Source organism: Crocuta crocuta, unplaced genomic scaffold (genome assembly GCF_008692635.1).
Source record: "Crocuta crocuta isolate KB4526 unplaced genomic scaffold, BGI_CrCroc_1.0 scaffold197, whole genome shotgun sequence".
NCBI lineage: Eukaryota > Metazoa > Chordata > Mammalia > Carnivora > Hyaenidae > Crocuta > Crocuta crocuta.
Window position 1 is genome coordinate 5769230 of NW_027532002.1, and position 16576 is coordinate 5785805.

Here is a 16576-nt window from a genome sequence, read left to right on the forward strand (position 1 = left end):
TTTGATGAAGAAAACAGACCAGGGCTCTGGTGGCTGCATTCCAGTACAATTTTTTACCTTATTTCTGTGCTGGGCTGGACAGAACATGAGCAGAGAAAAGTGGGAATGACCCTTGGGAGTTGGGGGTGCCTGAAGCACTGAAGCCATGGACTGGAAGATAAGAGGAAGTCCAGGACAGCCTGGTCCCAGAGTTTTAGCCCCCAGGCCTGAAAGGGCATCTGAGGCTCCTTCATAGTGCATCATTTTCCCTCAGGGTACAGCATTGCCCTTCCCCTTCTCGTATACTCTGGTGGGAGAGGGTAACCTCTGAACAAGCAAGTTTATCAGACATTTTCCTCCAGATAGAGGGACAGTCAGGCCTAGGGGCTTCTGGGGGGGCTTATATAGGGCCAATGCCAGGGGGGCTTCCTGGGGCCTGGTGGTACCCATGTGTCTCAAGCAGACACTATGTCCAACTGGCTCCAAAATGAAATTCACTCTTTCTGGTGCTGGAGTCCCTTCAGCCAGCCATTCTCCTTCCTGCTTCTCCCTCTCAACACCCTGCAGGCAGAGGAAGACTGGCTGCCTGGCTGGCCCAGAGCCAAACTTCATGGAGGTCATGACAAAACAGGCCAGCACCACGTAGTGGAGGAATCTTTGAAGTCAGAAGCCAATCTTTGGAACCAGGCAGAGCATATTCAAATCCCAATTCTGTTACCAACTTGCTGTGTGGCCTTGGTCGAATCATTTTTATCTTCAGGGGCCTCAGTGGCCTCTGTAAATGGGGGCAGGAAGTCATCGCTACCTTCCACGGATGTTATAAACATTAGAAAAACTGTATGTGAAGACTCAGGGAAGTTTCTCACACACAGGAAGTGCTCAAGAAATACCAGTTCCCTGATCTCTTCTTTAAGTCCTGTCTCTTGACACTCAGGTTGTAGACATTATCACTAAATAGTCCCTAGACAAGGCTCTATCCTAGATGGGTGGGGGTGGGGAAGGAAGACCAGGGATTGAGGTAGGGGTGGTCAGGGCCCAGAGTGGGGACTGAGAGGGCTTCTCACCTGGGAAGATGGGTCAGGATAAGGAGACAAGCCAAGAAGGGCTGTGAGAGATAGCCTTGGCACACGCTCACGGGCAGGCCTGGGCTGCAGTGGACTAGCCCATATTTTGTTTTCATAGTGTGATCATCACTCTCCACTCACACCAGCCTGGGAGGTATAGGGCTGACACAGCATAGATGTCCCTCGCAGGGGCCCAGTAATCACTGGAAGAAGAAAGCCTGTTTCAACAGTACTGAATCAGCTGCCACTGGGGTGACCTAGCCCCTGGCCCCGCCTAGGCACCGTTGCATTATACATCAGCCCGGCCTCCACCAGAGGGAGGCTGGATCCGTGTGTCTCCCAAGGGCCGTGCTGGGATGCCAGGACCTTCACAGATCCCCCTCCCCTGATCAGCACACACCTCCTGATGAGGTTTCTAGATGGTTCTCAGAGACTTGCAGATTCTAGGCCTCTGTGGGAGATACAAGCCCGCTAAGTAGAATAGGGCCTGTTCCGTATTATGGGGTCCTCAGCTTCCCAGTGTAGTCCCCACTTTGAGAAATAAACCAGCCCTAAGTGTGGATGCAGGAGGCAGGGAGGCGGGTATCAGGGGCCTGTGTCCAAGTCTCAGCCTGACACAGATGTGTCCTATAAGTTTGGGGCACGTCTCACCGAGTATCCATCTCCCTTTCTGCCAAATATGAACAACTGCACGTGCTGGGCCCCCAACACTGAGAGAGGCCTTGAGTGGGAAGGGGCTTTGTGACTCCCAGAGGGCCCACAGCAGCCTCGAGGCTACATGAGGACAGATGAAAAAGGCGTAGACAGAGGGGGCTTTTCCTGGTTCCCTGTCCCCCTCAGGGCAGAGGCCAGCCCGCCCTGACCTCTCTTCTCTTCTCTTCCGCCTTGGGCAGACACCTTAGGAATCTGACTAAAGCCATACACTTCTCCACAGTAAAATGCACATCCTCACTGAGTGTGGTACATGCTTTACAGAAGCCGCAAAGCCCACACGGCCTCAAGGGACTAGGTTGCCCCTCCCTCATAGCTGCCACAGGTCGCCACCCTTCACCAGCCAGCTGTGCCCCACCTGTGCCGGGCACAGCCTCACGCGGCCCTGATGGCTGAGCTCCCCGCGAAACCTTGGGTCCCATTACCCAACACAGGTGTGGCTGGGGCCAGATGTGAGTGGAGGGACAGAGGGAGGGACAGCTGAGCAGCGCTCGGTGCTCCCTGAGGAGGACCAGTGCTCTGAGGAGGGCAGAGGGGCAGATGGGACTGTCACACTTCAGTCCTTACATGCTCCACAAGCAAAAGTGGTCCCTATTAGGGGCAGGACCCTGTGTTGCTCAGACGGAGTCCTGTGAGGCTGTGTCCACCCATTGAGAGCAGAGACCCTCGGGGCAAGAGGGCAAGCAGTGCCCCCCCCCACCCAGACTGAGTCCCCAGAGTGGGCATTGATCTCCTCTCAGACCCAGAGACCCCTTGTGAGGAACATGGCACCAAAAGAAAAAAAAAACTACAGGAAGCCTAGATGACCTTATAAGTCATTTTCCTTTATTTTCTTAACATATAATGAAATTCCAATTCCAAAGAGACATATATGCAGAGCAGACAGATGCAGGGTCTGGAATGCAGCAGTGAAACCAGGCAGGGGGTAGGTCTGCCCCCTCTCCCCTCCAGCACAGTCCTCGCCCCTCTTGGTTTCTAACCACCGCCCAGGCAGAAACCGAGCCGCTGGAACCAAGAGGGGTCAGTCTCATGGTCCAGGGAGTAGCCAGAGACATGGCCTTGGTTGCCAGGCCTGGCCAAATCCTTAACTAGCTGTGGGACCTCGGGCCTCAGTGTCCTTATCTGTTAAATGGGCTAGAAACCCCTGGAATGGAGTGTGTAGATGTTGTGATGGGTGGGTGACCGTTAAGGGTCACCTGGTTGTCCTGCTGCTTCCAGATAATCTGTAGATGGAGTCACTTGGGTTTTGTCACCATTGTGGCTACAGGCGTGTACCAGGGGACCGGCTCTGGCCATGATGGGATTGAAGAGACCAGGTACATAGCTGTCCCCAAAGCAGACCCTGCACTCTGAACTGTCCTTGGGCTGCACTGGTGGCTACCTCATCAGGCCAAGGCTGGCTGTCCCCTCCAGGTAAATGGCAAGGGAAGACTGTGCCTGGGGTCACACAGGGAGCCTGTGTAGGTCACCTGGCTGCCCAAATGCCTCCAACCAGGAGTTGAGCAATAAGGGGTTAAGGGGGTGAATCTGCTCCTCCTCTCCCCTCAGCATCGGCAGAGGGCTCAGAAACCCTGCTAAGCGTCCAGCAAAGCCCGCTCACCTCCGTGTGCTGATCCGCGCCACGGTCATCTGTCCTCAGGCTTGGGGCTTCAGATGACCAACTGCCCTTGAATAAACACACACCTGCATAAGCGTGAGCTGTGTCTATACTGGCAGGAGGAAGTGGAGAACCAAACGGTGATCAAGATGATAAAATGACAGGTGGGAAAGGTCAACTAAAGCTCAGTGAAGAACACGGGTATTCCTCCTTTGCGTCCCCGCCAGCCTCATTCCACGACAGCAGATCCTGTCCCCACTGCGTGGGGGTCAGCCCTGCTCACCCGTGAGCCCTTCTCATGGCCTGGACTGTCTTCTGCTGTGAAACACGTATGCGTGTGCCCACGTGTTCACACAGATGTGTACTACAGCTACACACTTGGGCAAGAACCAGAGCAAGTGGAAGAAGAGCTGCTCTGTACTACATCTTCTGGAACCCACGGAGTATCTACACTTACAGAATAGAGAGGCCTCAGGCCTGTATAGCTCTCCCTGACTCTGTCACTTTACAGATGGGATCACTGAGGCCCTGAGATATGGACGATCCCAAGGTCGTACAGCGAGTCTGGGGGTGCAGGTGGAGCCGGAAGCAAGCCAAACTGCAAGAATGAAGCCTGTGTGCCACTTGCCCCCTATCACTGCGCCTCCCGGGATCTCTTCCCCTCAAAGCACCCTTGGGGACAAAGTGCATGTTCGGGAAGAAGGAGGGTCATGCCCAAAGGCACAAAGCAATAACGGTGGTGCCCGACTCCTGCAGCAGGTGAGCTGCTGAGCACCTCTCGGATGAGAGGGACTTTCTGGCATACCTCCGTCACACTCTGAGGGGACAGCTTAGCAGAGTGGGTCCCTCTCTTTCACTTCCTCCGTGACTTCAAGGGAGCGAGTGGTTGGTAAATCTTGGTCCCCAGGAAGCCCAGAGGCCAGGAAACAGAGAAAGAGAAAGAAAGTGATAGAAACAGCCCCGAATCAGGCTTGGCCACGCAGTTCTGGAGGATCTTCGGGAAGCGACGGTGGCCAGCCCGTCAGAGTGTCTACAACATGGATTGCACCCCTCCCCGCCCTCCGCCCGTCCCTGCCCCGCCCCCACGTGGGGGCTGGGGCCGGGGCCTCTCTATTTGGGCTTCATCTCCACCCTGGAGTTGATGTCGTCGCCATCTAGGTCATACTCCTCCACCTGCCCGCTGGTCCACACCTTCACGCGGTCTGTAAGGTCGCTGCTGCGTGGGGCCAGGATGAAGTCGTAGATGAGCACAGCCAGGGCTCCCCCGATGAATGGCCCCACCCAGAAAATCTAGGAACAGAGCAGGCGTACTCAGGGGGTGCCCACTGAAAGCCTCCTCTCCTGGGACGCCTTCCCTGAGCCACCCCCCACCCCATTGCATGGGTCCTTTCCCAGCAGTGCCTGGGTCTAGAGGTAGGTGGCATTAAACCCCAACATCCCGATTCCAGCGCCCCCAGAGCCGGACTGTGGCAGCGGGCGTCTCCTTGCCTTTATGTGCCCCAGCTCAGGCTGCCTGGTGTGACCAGCCCAGCCCCTTCTTCAGCTTGGCCACGGCCTCACCCTTTCCAGCTGTGGAAAGGCCACAGAAAGTCTAAGTTGATGAAAGGTTGGCCTGAGACAGAAGCATCCGCAGTAAAAACAGCTACATCCACTGAGTTTTGACTCTGTGCTAAGTTCAACCTATAGGTGGTGAGGCCACTTGTCCCAGGGCTTCCCCAAGTGGGGGCGCTACGATGCCCCGCTTCACCGCTCAGGAAATGCAGGCACCCCGAGGGCCAGCAGCCTGCCCCAGGCCACCCAGAATGGGAAAGGGCCGTGCTCTCCACCGCACTGCCGGATGCTGCAGGCAGCAGCAGGTCTGAGGTCTGGCCCCACCACTCCCATGTCAGGCCTTGGTTTTCTAATTTCCTTGGCCTGGTCTGGCTCCCTCTGTGATGGGAGAGGACCCTGCAGGGTGGGGTTGGAACTACCAAAGCCACCCTCCACCCCCCAGGGGATGCTGAGACCCCTTACCCAGTGGTCCTTGAAGTTGTGAGTAATCACTGACGAGCCAAAGGACCGGGCGGGGTTAATGCCGCAGCCGGTGTAGTCGATCTGCAAGAGGAAGGGCAGGGAGGCAGAAGGGGGAGAGCCGGAGAAACAGAGACGGAGGGGGAGGGGGAGAGGCAGTGACACAGAGAGAGAAGGCAGGGAGGTGACAATCAGGCTCAGAAAGAAGAGGGGCACACTGACCCAGAGAGATGGTCAGGGGGTCCCTGGGCTGCCCTCTCCTGAGCAGGACCCTGTCCCCAGCCCGGAAGAGCTGATCGTCCCACCCACCCCCACCCATGAGAGGGTACCCCAACCACCTCTGTGTGGCCCTGTTCTCCCTACCCCCCACCCTCACCCGGGAAGACCCCACACTCACCGCCAGCAGATGTCCCAGGGCCACAGAGAGGCCGATGGCGAGGGGGCCCGAGCCCCCGAGATCACGGCGCCTCCTGTCGGTGGTGGCCAGCACACACAGCACCAGCTGCAGGGTGCCGATGATTTCGATGCCCAGGCCCTGGCCAGAGTTCACGCCGGAGGCCAGCTGTAGGAGAGGGGGACAGGGAGGTCTGGTGAGCAGGCAGGGTAGGGACTCTGTCCGAGAGAGAGAGTCCTAGGCACCTCGGCATCCTCAAAGCCCATCACATCAGCCCCTGGCTAGGCCCAAGAAGGGGCCAGGCCCCTCCCAAGAACACACCGCTGGTAGTGGACACCGGGCTTCGTTGCCTTGCATGCCTTTGAGGAGGTGCCCCTGGTGCATCCCTCCTCCCTGCAGCACTCTGCCTAGAGGCCAGAGAAGCCTGGGGGAGGCGGGGCGTCCGTCCCCACCTCCAGCCAGCCAGAGTGCCCTGGGGTACCAGAGCCATAGGCAAGGGGCAAGCCCCACGCATGGCAAGACACGGTCAGGGATTCTCCTAGAAGAGAAGCAAATGGCTGCGAGGGCCCACCTGGAGACAAGGCTTCCCACCCCAAAGGTCCAGGACATCCGCCGCATCTCCTGCTGCATGTAAAACGCCCAGAGTTGAAGAGGGTCGTCCTCAGTCAGCTGGCCCCAGCTCCCTGTCCCCCGTCCCTCTCCCTGTTCCTGCCTCCCGCACAGCCCTGCCCTGTCTCCTACCCACCCTCTGTCTGTCTCTCCCCTCGTTCTGTGTCTCTCCCATTTCTTCTCAGCCCTCCCTACATTCCTCTCTCTCTCCCTCCTGGACCGCCCACCCCCCACCCCCTGGCCACATAGGCCCCGCCACCACTGTCTGGCTGCCACTTGCTTTTGGGCCACTTTTAGAAACATGAGTCATGGAAAAAGAAGGGAATGGGAGCTGCCATGAGGTCACCAGAGCCCTCCCTTTGCAGCTGCACCAGGGAGACCCCTCCCCAGGGACCCCTGCATCCTCCCCTTTGTGGGGGTCCCAGGCAGGGGCCAGCTGCACCCACACAGGAGAGCTGGGCCACGTGGGCAAAGGCCTACTGGCAAAGATGCCCGGATGTGGCCACGTGGGCCGCCTTCCCCCGGGGCAGGGCTGGTGTGCCCAAATTTGCCTGAACTTGAAGCCTCATCCTAGGGGCAGGAGAGGGGGGTCCTTCAAAGCTGGAGGGCAGTTTTACAAAACTCTAGGTGGGGGGCCCTCCTCCACCTCCAAGCCCAGTTTTCTCAGCCCCACCCTGAGGCCATCTCACAAGAACAATTCTCTTCCCGCCTTTGTCTGCAGCCCTGGGTCACAGGGAAAGTGACTCACATCCCCTCCCCTGTGCTGCAGCCCCAGATCTAGACCTTTCCTGGCCGACCCCAGAGCTGTGACCCCTCAGCCCAGCCAGCCTTGGGGGCAAGGCCCAGTTTTCTTCCCATCCCTGTGTTCAAGTCCCAACTCTCCTACTTGGGGTGCCATGGCCGTGGCCTTTCCCCAGTCGGATCCTCAGTTTCCCCATCTGTAAATCAGCTTTTCCTGCCCTCCAGAGTGGCCGGAGTTTCAAACACAATGGTGGAGCGGGGAGGGTGGTCTCAGGGCATCTGGAAAGGGCTGCTGAGGCAGGAAGGATCAGGACAGTGTGGCTTTGTTCTGGTTCATTCTCACCTTATCCCCAGGACTGGGGGACAGCCAGGAAGGGTGAGGCCCTGCACAGGGTTGTGGAGGCTGGAGCCAGGCAGGCCCCGTGGAGGTGCGGTTGGGTGTGACTGGGTCAACTCATACAGATGCCCATCACGCTCACACCTGCTGCTGCCCTCCTGCTCGTCCTGCTCACTCCTCTGCTGCGCAGCGCCCGCCTAATTGCTAGCTGGGCGGAGTCCTGAAACCAGGCCCGGCATGCTGATTAACGGAGCCATCGTTCTAAGTGGTTCCTGCCTCCTAGACCTCCCGTTCCCCACCCTCTCACAGACGGGTGTGAGGGCTGGGCGAGCTCATCTCCTCCCCCAGTTATTACCCAGGTCTGAGTATCTCAGCCTCTGATCTGCCCAAAGGCATGCCTTCTCAAGCAGCGTGAGCAGAGCCAAGGGGCTCGCTGCCATGCCCAGCACTCTTGGGTCCACAGGAGGCAGAAGGGGTGGCCACCTGCCCTGGGAAATCTGGGTTATACCCTCTTCCTTGCCACCCAGAGCCTTTAGCTCAGAGACATACGGGTTGACGATCTTCCTTTCCCGAGACCCACCACCACCACCACCAGGAAGCCTCCCCTGATTGCTTCCATGTCTACTGGCCACTTCTCCTTTGACCCCCAACGCACTTGTGTGACTTGCATCTGGGAAAACTTGATAATTCAGAACTGAAAGGGATAGTTAAAGGTCTGTTGAAACTTGCTGGCCAGGAAACGTAGGTAAACAGTCAAAAGATGTTACTGTTCACAACCCATTAAACTGGCAACAATTGCTTTAAATAAGGTGAATCCCAGTTGGGGTCCCTTGGCGTTGAAAAAAATATGTCTGCACATCCCCAGGCAGTTTTGCCCAGCCTGGGTTTTACAGTTCACTGATGAAGCCCCCTTCCAGACAACAACAACACAGTTTTATGAATACAAGTATAAACTACACAATCACCCACACATTTAATGTGAAGCATCAGAAAGTTGCAAGCCCTGCGTTTTTACATCAAATCCATTTCAGCCCACTGTCAAGGCCCAGTGCAGATCCCACCAGCTCCAAGAAGCTTCCCCCCATCCCTGGCTGGAATTAACTTCTGCTGCTCTCCGCTCAGGCTGTTAGCCCTCCTGCCCCCTCTGTGGGGATGTCCGACCCCTGGGCTGGGAGCTTGGTGAGGACAGAGTAAGGAGACCTTCCCATCCTGCTGCCCATCTCATAGGGGACACTTGTGTAGCAACAGAAGTAGCAGATGACGCTAATTTTCCAGAACTCCCATCCTCCCTGGAAGCAGCCTGGCAGGAAAGCTCTCTGGACCCAGTGCTGGTTTATTTGCTTTCTAGCTTGGAGACAACAGGCCAGTCATTAGTTTGTGTGGGTCTTACAGGACAGCCCGTGCAAGCCTCTCTGACAGAACGGATGAGGAGGCCAAGTCCCGGGGACGAGATAGCAAACCCAGAATCCTTGTCCCAGCCAGGGACCCTGATGTCTACAGGCCCAGCCAAGGGACCCGGCTGTTCCCAGCTTGGACTGAGGAGCAGAGGGAAGATGGCTCTCTAGCTGCCAGTGTGCCCCAGCACCCAGGAGAGGGTGGGGGGAAGCGCTGACCTTTCTAGACGATGGGTCTCTAGAACCATCCCCGCTGCCCATGGACAGGCTGACCAAGGTAACTTCCTGGGCCCAGGGCCCCAACGTGACCCAGGCACCCTGGTGTCTCACCCTGGAAGAGTAGCAGGCGCCACGCCCGACCGCACTCTGAACATACACTCTCCAAGAANGCACCCACACCGACCTGCGGACATCAGGCAGCACCTCTGGCCGAAATTTGGCTCTGCCCCGAGCCCGTCTCCCCCCCGCTGCAGTGACAGTCCCACACGGGGGGGGGGGGGGGGGGGCACCACGGCCTGCCCTGCTTGCCCACGGCCTCCAGGACGCAGCACTCACGTGAAGGGGACCTCGGTGGGTCCCTCGTGTTACTCCTTCACGGAGGTTCCTGCAGGCATGTCCCTCTGAGGGTCCACGGCTGTGTGTGCCTCTGTGTGTGTCAGTATATTGGTACCTGCAGTGTCTGCAGGCGACCACATGTGTCCAGGCGTGACTCTCCCTCACCTTTTCATTAGACATTAAGAGGCTTATTACAAAATAATTGAATGAGAGCTCTATCAGAGAGCTACATAAATTCGAAGCCTGTATGCGCCAAACAACACAGCCTAACAATAAATGACAATTGACATAATTAGTAGGAGAATCGGATCAACCCACCAGCACAGTGAAAGAGTTCAACAGCCCTCTCTCAGAAACTGATGGACTGAAGCAGTCAGACAATATAAATGGCACAAACAGGAAGGATTTGAGCCACATAATTAACAAGTTTGATTTAGGGAAACTATGTAAAGCCCTCCACCCCAAATTTGAGAACATCCACTGCTTTTCAGCCCATGTGGACATTCAGACAAACTAGTCAGGTATTGGCCAGTGTATCTCAACTTTCTCTGAGAATCGTTATCACGCAGGGTGTCGCCTCCTACCAAGGTGGGCTCTGTGCGTCTGGGGGTCTCTGTGGCACGTGGCCCTGCATGCCCATGCTATGTGCCTGATGGCATGTCTGAGTGTGTAGTCCTGTGCCTTTGTGTCACACGGCTACACACAGGGGCCACTACTTGGCTGGGGAAAGGGCAGAAGAAGGAAAGGAGGCCCCTGTGAGTGAGAAAGAGAGTCGCAGATCTCAAAGGGCCCTTTTGCTCCCAGAAGCCATTTCATCTTCCTGACAAGAAACAATACACAAAGCAATGGCTTCCTCTTTCCCTCCCTCCTTCTTTTCCTCACTCCAGGGTAGTCCCCCTCCTCCTGCCCGGGAAAGGAAGAGCCTCCATCGAGGAGGACTCACCCCACCTTCCTAGGATCCCAGGGTCTGAGTGGGACCACCCGGGCTTGAGAATGTGCTCTCTACACCCACCTGCGTGTGCCCCCATGTGCCACGTATGTGTGTGTGTTGAGGGGGGAGGGGGTGTTGGTGAAGTGTGAACATGTGCACTCTAGAGCAGCCGAAATAGTCCAGGGCTGGGAGGCTGGCTGGGGGCACGGTCCTGCCCTGCCGCGATCTGCTATACAACATCACAACCTCAACACCTCCGTGGCCTCAGCTTTCCTTATCAGTAAAATGGAAGTGTTGGCCCAGACTGTAGCCCCGGACGGTCTCCAGGATTCCTCCCTGCCTGACACGGGACGCCTGGCCCCAGCACCTACAGTCACCCTCCTGGCCAGGATCCTGAGTGCACGAGTCCCACAGAGCCATCTGAACCAGGGTCTTAATATGACACGCTGCTGCACCCCGACACAGCCAGACTCCCCCGGAGCTGCCTGCAGGCCGATCCTACGTGCACACCCTAGTGATGGGAGCTTACTGACGTGGTGGTGGCCCCTCCCGATTAAAAATAAAAACCGCTTCTTTGCACTGAGCACACATCTGCCTCTCTAGTTATCCTGGTGGTGGGATTTCAGGCACTGAAAAGAGCTGCTAATGGGAAGAAGGCATTTTCCAGGCTTTTCTACCATTTTTGAGTTGGGGTTTTTAACCCCACGGAACTGCAGCCCCTTGATTACATAAAGACAGCCCCTCACTTATCCCCCTAAGCATCACTGTGGGCAAGGAACACCCCCCCCATCCCTGGGGAGAGGCCCTGGCTGAGGGGACAATGGCCATGACAAATTTTCCTGCCCACACCTGCAAATGTGTTGGCTCAGCCCCAGCTACTCAGGAGACCCCAGAACCCCTGGTGCTACCAGAGGGCAGGGACCATGGGCCCCAGGGAGCCTCTGCAGGCAAGAATGGGGGCTCCTGCCGAAGCACCAAGCCAATCCCCGAGGGGTGGACATGGGCATGTTTGAGCCACCTGGGGAAGCCCTGGTGGTTGATGCCGAAGGAACCTAATTAGTGGGGCCCTAGAGAAAGTGGGGAGCACCCTCCGGGGCTGAGCTCAGGTTGGAGGTTACTACATGGAACTGGCCTGGGATGAAGGGTGAGAGGGAGGCTGCGACCCGGGGGTGTGAGGGTGAGGTGAGCCCCCCAGACCGAGGCGCTCAGGCGGGCCACATTCCCTCACGTGGCACTGCCTCTTCAGACGAGGGTTCCCAGAGTGAGCCCTGGTTCAGGCCAGGTATTGGGAGGGGCAGCAAGGGGCTGCCAGGGCTGCTCCGAGGGCCCTCGCAGGGGAAGCAGCCTCAGAATTTTCTGTGGTGAGGGAAGTCTCCACCCCAAAGCTCCTGCCTCTCTACGGCCTCCCCCTCATCTGGTTCTGGCTGGAAACGGTAATTATATGTCCCAGCTGTGGCACTACCACACAGCCCCCAGCCCCCTCTCTGGGCACATCCGTCTGAAAACTGGCTTCCCTTTCCCCAGCCCACCCCCAAGTCTGGAGGAGGTAGAGGGGCGGTCAACCCTGGAAGAAGTGGTGGCCAGTGCGGGGCGGGCGGTGGGGGGGGCACAGGGAAGGGGACTACCCTCTGGCTCTGCGGTTGGGGGAAACTGGGGAAGAAAGTTTAGAGCTGAGGGCAGGCCCTTGATGTAGCAGTTAGAAGCAATCCCCAGGTAGCCACGCCCAGAATCAGCAGGGCCCAGAGAAGACCCCAAAAAAGGCAGGTCTGCCCTCTGCTTGAGGGCTGAATCCTGACCCTCCCACTCCCCAGAGCCACAGCCTCCCACCAAAACCCTGACCCTCGTCAGCCCAGCCACACCCTTCGACTCCCAGGCTGTGACCTACCGCCTTGCCTTGCCTGTGCTCACAGCCTGTGCCGCCCTCTGCCTGGAACCCCATTTCCCTGTCTCCACATTCAGGCCCCCATGGCGCTTCCTCCTTGAAGCCTTCCAGGCCCTTCCCACCACTTGAAGGCAGAAGTCCCGTTGCTGCCCTGACGGACGGTCCCGACACCTCTTATCACACCTGCCTCCTGTCCCATATCTCGGGCAGCTGTGCATGGGGCTTATCTTGCCCGCCAGGGTCTTCCAAGGGTAGGGAGTTGGTGACTCAGCCCCAGGCTCAGCCCCTAGCAGTCGCATTCTGGTTTGCAAGGAGCAGGGGTGAGTGAGCCAGAAAGGGGAGGAATAAAAAGAGCCAGCTAACAGTCGGGACTCCCAGGTTCAGGAGTACCCTTCTTTTTCTAGAGCCCAGCCACGCCCTGCTGTGTCCCTATTTCACAGATGGACACGGGCCACCCTGGCGAGGGTGCCGGCATGAAGTGTGATAGTGTCTGACTAGGGCAGGGGCAGGTGGGGCCACCGACCCCTGCCTCTAAGACTGTCACTTTGGGCCCAAACTTGGCTCTCAGGACCAGCCAGGATCCTATAGGCTGGACAGTGGCCCATGGCCTCTCCAGGGTGTATCCCAAGTCCTGGCTCAGTGAGAAGAAAGTTCTCCCCACCACGGCCCCAGGGGCACCCGACTCACTCCAACCACTTCCTGCCTCTTCTTTGCCTATTTTCCTTAGGAATCTCCATGCCAACAAAGGGCTCCACCTAGGTTTGGGCCAGGGTGGGGTCCGGGGCCCAAGGGGCTATGGGAGCTTCCCGCAGAGCCTGGGGGAAAGAGTGTGTCACTTGCCATGTAGACCGGTCTCTGCCCCTCTTGAGGCATCGAGGCCGCCTGCCAGGTCCCTTCAGATTCCAGGTCCAGTGTCTAATGGGAGCCCTTGAGAGAGATGCTTTCTCTGTTTCTGGGCCTAGAACTTGTGCTTCTGGACCCCAGCCTTCCATTGTGTGGACAGGGCACTGCCTGCACCCCACCTCAACACTCAGTGCCCTTATGTTCAGCACGACCCCACTTAGGCTCCTCTTAGCCAGACCCTCTTGGGCAGCGATAAACTCATGTCTGCAGAGTGAGCTTGCTGGTGGCACAGGCGGGGCCCAGAGAGCTCAAGAGACCTGGGCTCCGTCTTGGAGTCTCAGGGTCCTCAGCTCCAATGAAACTCAACAGGTTAGCAGCAACCAGGACTTGAATACGGCGTGCTTGCCCCCAGACCAGGGCTGGCCCCGACATGAGCTTAGCCCTTTTTCTCTCCCCTGTCTGCAACCTGCCTGGCCCAGGCATCTGGGTAACTCCAGAAAATGGAGGTTGGAGAAGGGACACTGGAGCAGGGTGTGTCCAGATGAAGATGATACAGTAGGTGCCCACCCTCCCCCTCCTCTGCCTGTGATGCCTGAGTTAGAGCACAAAGTCTGCCAACAGATGCCTGTCCCTTGAGAAGGAGAGTCAAGAGCGGGGCAGAAGGCCTGCGGAGATTCAACCCCTCCCCTGCGAGGCCCTGTTCCCCACCCCCATCATGCCCAGCCCAGCCCCAGTGTGAACCTGACCCTACCCAGAGGGCACTCTCTGAAGCCACCTGGCTCTGCCCCTCTGGAGAAGCTGAGGCTTGGAGGAACCTGGCCCGCCAGAGTTCTGTCCCTTCCACTCACCTCCGCCACGTCTTCCCTGACTAAAGTCTAAACTCCAGCCTGCGGGCTAATCTTCAATCTTGGTCTGAGCAACAGTTAGCTCCTCGAGGGGGCTGGGTAAGGTGTCACCGTGACACAAGAAGTGCTAATCCTCCCCCCCCACCCCGCCCCGTGGCAAGGCCGTGCCCTTCCTAAGCCTTCCCCAGCTAGAGCGCCAGGATCCGAACTTTGGCTGGGAAGGGAAAGAACAACTGCTATATAATCACCAGCCTCCCTCACTGCCCCGACACCCGCCTGCCCTGCCCAGGCCTGGCCGGCCTCCTTTCTGTAGGTCTGATTCCTCTTCTGGGCTGCTTCCCTCTCCCCTTCCCTGGGAGGGCACCCTCCAAGCCTTCCTCGGCCTCTCTCGGGCCAAATTTCCCCCTGCTGTGGCCCAAGCCGGGTCTGAGTTTGCACTTGGCTGAAGGTCTGGAAAAGCCCAGGTCTGCGACAGCAGGCAACTGCCGCCAACGGCCAATTAGCTGTGCTAAGCGGCCCGGGAGGAATTCTTTTCAGCCGCTCCCCAGGTCACCAACATCTGCTTACCATTAGTGCCCCCGGCCCAGACCCCATTCAAGCGGGGGGCAGTGGACACACGCAGGTACAGCCCCACCCACTCACCCAACAGCACTACCTCTCCCAGACACACTTCTAGACACAGACACACACGGGGGCACACAGCTCACACAAGCTCGGGGACCCGTGCCAACATCCACGTGCGCACACTGCGCACACACACAAACACACGCGCCACGCCTCACAGTGGTGCCCGGCGACAGAGAATGGAGCCCAGACGGGAGGCGAGAGGTCCCCACCCCGGCCACCACCCCGCACTGCGATCCAGGAAAACCACCTGCAGACCGCCGAGAGAGTGTCTTTCACCCCCGATCTTTGTCCACCTCCTGGGGGCCAAGGAGCAGGAGGGGCTTTTTCCTTGAAGGCAGTTTGTTCGGGAACCTGCATGAACGTGGGGCAGACCAGAGGCCCGTGTGGCCACCCACCCGGGTCCCGCTCGATCACCTGCAGCCCTGACTCGGACATGCCTGGCCTCCAGGTCAGGGCGGCGAGGGACGGCGGGCAGTGGCTCCCGGGGGTCCAGGCTGTGGGAAGAGGGAGCTGGCTGCACAGGTAGAGTTGAGGGGGGGCGAGAAACTACAGCCGAGGGGTGAGGAACTGTTGGCCAAAAGGTTAGCTGCCTCCAGAGCTTATTGCCCCAGGGGACACCGGCAAGACTATTATTCTCTGGGTCTCGGCTTCCCACAGTGCCTGGCAGGAAGCAGGCTCTGGGCTGCAGGTGCAGCTGAGTGCCAGCCCTGGCTCCGCATGACCTCCAGCAGCCTCTTGTCCTCTGCTCCTCAGCGTCCCCATCTGCACAATGGGTGGAGGACGAGACCGACGCCATCTCTGCCCCGTTGCGGAGCCCTGGTGCCTGGGACGACCCCACTCACCTCGTTTCGGCCAAGCGAGTTGTCCGGCAGGGAGGAGGTGATGCCCGAGAGGATGGCGGTGGCGACGATGGCCCCCACGCACTGGGCGATGATGTACATGATAGCCCTGAGGATGCTGATCTGGCAGCTAAGCAGCAGCCCCAGCGTGACAGCCGGGTTGAGGTGGGCGCCACTGATGTGGCCCACGCTCTGGGCCAGGGTGGCGATGCTCAGCCCAAAGGCCAGGGACACCTTCACGTTGTCCTGGACCGCACCTGCCGTCTGGTTGTTCTTCAATGGGTAATTGAAGCCCAGGGCGGAACCGATGCTGATGAAGACGAAGAGGGTCATGGCCAGGAACTCGGCCACCACAGCCCTCCAGAAGAGCTTCTTCTTGAACTCGCTGGCCATGCTGGCAGGGGGCTTGGCTTGAGACCGCTTGCCTGGTGCACGACTCCCTCCGAGAGCTGAGCCACAGCCCGGGCTGGGCCTATTTATAGGGCCCCGGGGGCAGGAGAGGAGGGGGGGAGCACAAAGGGAGGAAGGCCTCTCCTCGCTCCTGGCCCGCCCCACACTGCACGGGCCTCCTCTCGATGGATGCAGACACAGCGCTGCTGTCGGCCTGCCAACTTTTTTCCCTCCCTCCTCTCCCTCCTCCCTCCCTCTCTCCCTCCGCCCTCAGCCCTGCCCAGCCCAAGGAGGCAGGCAGGAGGCAGCCACTGCTCTAATAGGCTTTGGGAAATTCCTCCAAGTTGGCCCCACTCAGGGGGCCACAGAAATCCGGGTGTCCCTGCCCTATGTGCAAAGCTCAGGGGGTGGCCTCAGGCAGTCAGGAGTGCTGGATGGGCAGGGTGGGTGGGCTGGATGGGCAGGCGGACGGTGCCTTCCCTGGAGGCGGGGCACCAGGATACTGCTTTCCTGGCATCCCCATCCCACCCCAGAGTGATGTTAGTCTGGAGTCCACGGGTCCAGGGGACCCCAGAGGCATTCTGGGCCTCCTGCACCCCAGGCCGGGCCTGGCTGCTGGACGTCACTTTAGGGATGTCCCAGGGCCCTAGTGCCACTGGCCAGGTCCCACTCATGGGGACAGAGAGGCATTGAGAGGCACAGAGAGCTTGTCTGTGGCCCACCCTCCACTCTGTGGTCAAGGGTAGGCCTGAGATAGGCAAGAATGTGGGAAGTACCTGCTTTGGGGGCCTTCATGCTTCTGGAGAAATGTGAACCAATGACTTCAGG

At 58.6% G+C, this 16576-nt stretch overlaps 1 protein-coding gene across 1 annotated transcript; it reads right to left on the bottom strand.

Annotated features, from left to right (window-relative positions):
- Positions 1 to 2583: 2583 nt before the first annotated feature.
- AQP1 (aquaporin 1 (Colton blood group)) lies at positions 2584 to 15772 on the bottom strand. Its single transcript, XM_077775342.1, has 4 exons — positions 15362 to 15772; positions 5759 to 5923; positions 5365 to 5445; positions 2584 to 4641 (listed from the first exon to the last, which is right to left on the bottom strand). The coding sequence occupies exons 1-4, from the start codon at positions 15749 to 15751 to the stop codon at positions 4462 to 4464; spliced, it is 816 nt and encodes a 271-aa protein (XP_077631468.1). The 5' UTR covers positions 15752 to 15772; the 3' UTR covers positions 2584 to 4461.
- Between the last annotated feature and the right edge of the window lie 804 nt (positions 15773 to 16576).